At 26.6% G+C, this 4,892-nt stretch overlaps 1 protein-coding gene and 1 long non-coding RNA gene across 4 annotated transcripts; one reads left to right on the top strand and one right to left on the bottom strand.

The window, feature by feature from the left end:
• LOC103311556 lies at positions 1-1,518 on the bottom strand. Its single transcript, XR_511255.3, has 3 exons — positions 878-1,518; positions 117-208; positions 1-50 (listed from the first exon to the last, which is right to left on the bottom strand). It is a non-coding gene; the product is annotated as an uncharacterized LOC103311556 (long non-coding RNA).
• Positions 1,519-1,843: 325 nt separating this feature from the next.
• On the top strand, positions 1,844-4,886 carry LOC100167611 (exocyst complex component 3). Of its 3 annotated transcripts, none has more exons than XM_001949029.4 (2): positions 1,844-2,014; positions 4,520-4,886. In XM_001949029.4, exon 2 carries the CDS (start codon positions 4,545-4,547, stop codon positions 4,878-4,880), a length of 336 nt encoding a protein of 111 aa, XP_001949064.2. In that variant the 5' UTR covers positions 1,844-2,014; positions 4,520-4,544; the 3' UTR covers positions 4,881-4,886. The 3 variants fall into 3 exon arrangements, with proteins under 3 accessions (XP_001949064.2, XP_029348556.1, XP_029348555.1); XM_029492696.1 differs by having other exon boundaries at positions 1,849-2,041; XM_029492695.1 differs by having other exon boundaries at positions 1,850-2,037.
• The last annotated feature ends 6 nt before the right edge of the window (positions 4,887-4,892 follow it).

Raw genomic sequence — 4,892 nt, 5'->3', positions numbered from 1 at the left:
TCAGCAAGAAGCGAAATCTTTTGTTTCAAAACTTCAGGAGTATCAAAAACCTAAAATAAATATAAAATGTATAATTATGTATTTTTTTAACTGTTCTTAATAATTACTGTACTTACTTCATTCATACCAACTTCCCCTTTATATTCATATGGAGATAAACCATCAGCATAGTTGCAAGACATTTTGCTTTAAATTAATATGTAATATTCTAGAACATTAAAAAAAAAGATACATACAAATATAGAAATGTATTGGCCATTATTGTTAGTGCCATTATATTATATTTTTATAATATTTAAATATCTAAAGCCAAAAGTATGATAGAAGCATGGTTAAATTATGTTACATACTAACATACTTAGGATCTATAACTTTCCTAAAATATTTGTAACAAGATTAGATTCAATAATATCCTCGATAATATCTTATACTTTATCGGATGGGGAATTTATTATCTAAAGATAAGTTAAATTTAAAAATACCTGACGATAAATAATACAAAATTATAATATAAAAACAAAATTCCATAAAATTATATTTTTCATTTTTACTGATTCCAGTATTTGGTATACCTAATTAAACTGCATCGAAATAACACACCATTACAATAAACGGTGTGTTATGTTTTTTAAAGTTTATAATTGCAAAACAGTTGTTGGTATTGAATACATTGAATGTCCTAATTTGCATTTTGGTGCAAACAGGAATTAGTATCAATAAAACTGTAAATAAATGTAATATTGATTTTCAAATACGTTCCAATGTGATTGTGATGGTTTATTAATTGCCAAATAATTACTGACGTGCTTAATCATTAGTACACTGTACACACATGATAGATCGGTAGTTAGATAATGTTAATGTTTGGACAATTTACCGTGTGTTTACTTTGTGAACTGTGTTTCGTGATTGTATGAGTTTGACGTTTTTCTAATAGGTGTTACTTTAAATTGTTAATTGTCATTGACACCGACGTTTTTAAACGAACTTTATTATAATTATGTTTTAATTTCATTAATAATTACACTATTTCCACCGTTTGGTAAAGTGCAAAACACTAAACACAATCTCTAAGTATTATCACATGTTATCTTCATAAATGTATTATTTTGATGAGATAAGATTACACAAAGGCCTGAACGACACACGATAATAACTACCGATTGATTCATATTCCATTTATCCATAGGATTTTTCACACGAAGAGTAGTGTGTTTTTTATAGCGTTTTCGATTTGACGCACTTTTTGCACTCGGTTCGCACTAAGTGCAAAAACGTATTCGATTTGACCAATATTCAGTGAACTGGTGCGGTGTTTTGTATTCGATTTAATTGCACTGACAACACTCGTGCGCATTTTCTGCACCGCCGATTTTGTCAGTGCAATGAGTGCATTTTATAAATATGAACCGTTTTTCTCGATAACGGGGAACAAAATACGGCGGCCCTATTAAGAATTGTATTTCTTTCCATGTCAACATATTTTGTTTTTCATAATATTACACATCATAATGTATTCGATTTATAAGAAACTAATGCAATTTTCATCCAACACTTGCTCTGTGCCAGTGGAATTTCAGTGCACACTATTTTGTCAAATCGAAAACGCTATTATATTCCTTCAAATCTAAATAATATTCTATTGATGAGTGCAGATGAGTGTAGAACTATCGAATTCATTACAAGTAGAATTTTAGAATTACAATAATAATGATAAAATTTGTCGACAATTTATTCGTTCTACTGTCAATACAACGTTTTGGTGTTTTGCCTCAACTACTAACAGTCTACTGTACCACTGATAAACGGTATCACTAAATTTACAAAATTTTTTTACTGAGATACTGAGATAAATTACCTAAAAATGTTTTGTAAATTTATAATTATTCTTGGTTCTTATACGTGTAAATTGTAATTGTTATTCATTAATAATGTTTAATTTTATTAAAACTATGTGAAATTGTTTTGAATACTTTCAGTCAAGTTTGTATTCCATCTTTAAGATTATCGAGAGGTACGAACAATATTTCCTTACTAGTAGGTATTCATAATCAATGCATTTAGTTAGGTATTAATTTTATTTTACAATATGATTCCAATGTAGTAGAGAGTTTTATTTGTAAATTTTTTTAAAGTTGAATTAATATTATAGAACTAGTTAGGTATTTATTTAAATATTTAAATTTATTTAATAACCTATTCAAGTAAAATTCAGTGATTTCACCAAGCTGTCAGTTGTTTTATTAAAGCCAAATTGTAGTTACATATATTTGATAACTGTCAATTGTATTAGGTTGGTATATACTTTTTTGATACTGGTTAATTGATGGCTCGACGCCCGCCAAGAAATTATTCTTCCGACTTTCAGGTTTAGTTGATGCCCACCACTTACCTACCTATATCTATCATATTTTGTGTGTTCTAATCATCATACTGTATTAATTATACTTAATAGTAAAATAAAATAGTGATGGTTCCCAATTGGCGGTCCGCGTGTTGATATAAGGGGTTTGTGGTTACATAGTATCGTCGTGATTTTTCATTTTTATTTTATTTTGGTAAATTATTAAATTTGTAGTAGCTTAAAATTTGGGTATTTTGGACTATTGAAACTCGATTATCGTGAAAAAGGTAAAATTCAATTTATTCATATTTAAAAGTAATTATTTACAAAAAAGGGGTCTATGGAACAATTTAACAATGTAAGTTTTAGCTAGGGGTCCATGGTTTCATATTAATTGGAAACCACTGATTTATAGTTTAAACATATAAAATTATTATAGACAAAATTACTTTAATATTTTAATAGATTAATCAATGATAAATCCCACAAAATAGTTAAATTAATTTTACATTTTTAGTTTTACTAAAAAGATGTTCCTTATGGTCCATAACTAAATTATAATCAAATTTATTATTAGAATATAATTAATTACCTACTCATATAATATCAAATATCATTCAATTCAGCAGTAATTCTATTAATAAATTAAAACATAATAACTAACAAGAATAATGTACCTAATACAACCAGTGGCGTATTTAAGTTTTTGTCATGTTGGAGGGGAGGGGATATGATTTTATCCTGTAACCCCGCTCTTAAAGCTAGAGCCCCTGTAAATATGCCACTGAACACAACTGATAATTTATTATGATTAATGAGTACCTATTCAAACATTGTAATATGTATAAGGTACTGAGTAAATAGTTATATTTTTCTTTTCTAAATTATGCACTTATAACTTTTCTGTTTATAATAGGTATATCTATATAGGTACATAGTACCTATAAGGTATTATTATTTACATATATTTATATATACCCATAAATAAATACAATAACATTCTATATTATAACCATTATTAGGTACTTATTATTTATTATATTTATAAATAAAATTTGATATTTCTGATTATTATTATTATTATTTAAATTATTGTTTATGAAATAGAATATATTTTAAATCTTTTTGTTTTAAGGGAAAAGATTAACTTAGCGTAGCAATAAAACTAACTATAAATGTAATAATAAATGATTAGAATATTGAAAATACGAGAGATATAAATTCCAAACATTAACTAAATCTGAGTGGCGGTAGAATACATTCTTGGAAGGGGTCAAAACCATTTTTCTTTTTTTATTAGTTAAGAGGACGTTACACCCACATGTGCTGTCTCCGTTTTACAAATACATAACATACCAAGTTTTACGTTCAGAATAATTTGTTTAATTCAATAAAATTATTAATATAATAATATTGTAGCAAATTGACCTATTATCAAATTCAGAAGTAAAAGTATTATCTAGTGAACCTCATAGGTTTTTTAGATTCTAATTTTTAAGCAAGTTACGAGTATTTTAAAATGTACAAACAATTTACAATTTTAAATTTTTAAAATACTCATAACTTGCTTTAAAATTAAAATCTAAAAAAACCTGTGAGGTTCACTAGATAATACTTATACTTCTGAATTTGAAAACAAATCAATTCGCTCTTATATTAAACATATTATATTATTATGAATAAGTAAGAAATAAAAATAGTATAATAATACAACTAATTACAGTTAAACTATGTCTAATCTAAACAACTGACAAACATAATAACAAACTAATTTTATTTGTTGATGTAAAAAGCCTAATCTTAATTCCATATCTTTGCAGATACCATACTAAGCCACCAAATTAGTGGTAAATAGCATATTGAACGACTGTATGAAAATAATATTTCATAAAACGAAAATATTTTACGTTATTGATATAAATGCCAACTTATGTAAATTTTTAACTTTTTGTTATTTATGATCGCAATGACTATTCTTAATTTCAAAACCATATCGTTCATGATTTGACCTCTCTTATTTGTATATTTTAGAATTAGATTATCCTAATTCTTACCAATATTCAATCCTATATTGTAACTCATGTACATCTATATTTTGTATGTACCCAAGTTATTACATAAAATAAATTCAGATTAAAAAAAATATAATAATTTTATTTATATTATTTATTTTAGAGACTTGGAGAATTGAATTGTGAGTATGGACATAGATCAGTTGGGCAATGATGCCAAATTGGCAGCAACAAAATACTTTACAAATACGCTTAAGAATCCAGGACAATTGGAAAAAGTTGAACAATTAAAGAATCGGATATCACGTAAAAAAACTTCTACTGAGGCAATGTTGAAAACAGCTATGCAAAGTCAATTAGATGGTGTCACAATTGGAATGGAACAACTGAAAGACGCATTGGATGATATAAGTAAGGTAAAGATATACCTTAGTCAAACAAACATTCATTTATCAATTTACCATCTCTTGGGTACAAGTTGCAAGATGTGCGCACCAAGCAAATGCAACATTCTCAGTACTTGACGGCTAATGAAA

The sequence above is a fragment of the Acyrthosiphon pisum genome, unplaced genomic scaffold (assembly GCF_005508785.2).
Source record: "Acyrthosiphon pisum isolate AL4f unplaced genomic scaffold, pea_aphid_22Mar2018_4r6ur Scaffold_6107;HRSCAF=6671, whole genome shotgun sequence".
Taxonomy (NCBI): Eukaryota; Metazoa; Arthropoda; class Insecta; order Hemiptera; family Aphididae; genus Acyrthosiphon; species Acyrthosiphon pisum.
The sequence above is the reverse complement of the archived record's forward strand: the minus strand, read 5'-3'. Positions and strand labels throughout refer to the sequence as shown.

Coding starts and splice junctions, on each gene's coding strand:
- LOC100167611 (XM_001949029.4), top strand. CDS start 4,545: ATGGACATAGATCAGTTGGGCAATGATGCCAAATTGGCAGCAACAAAA.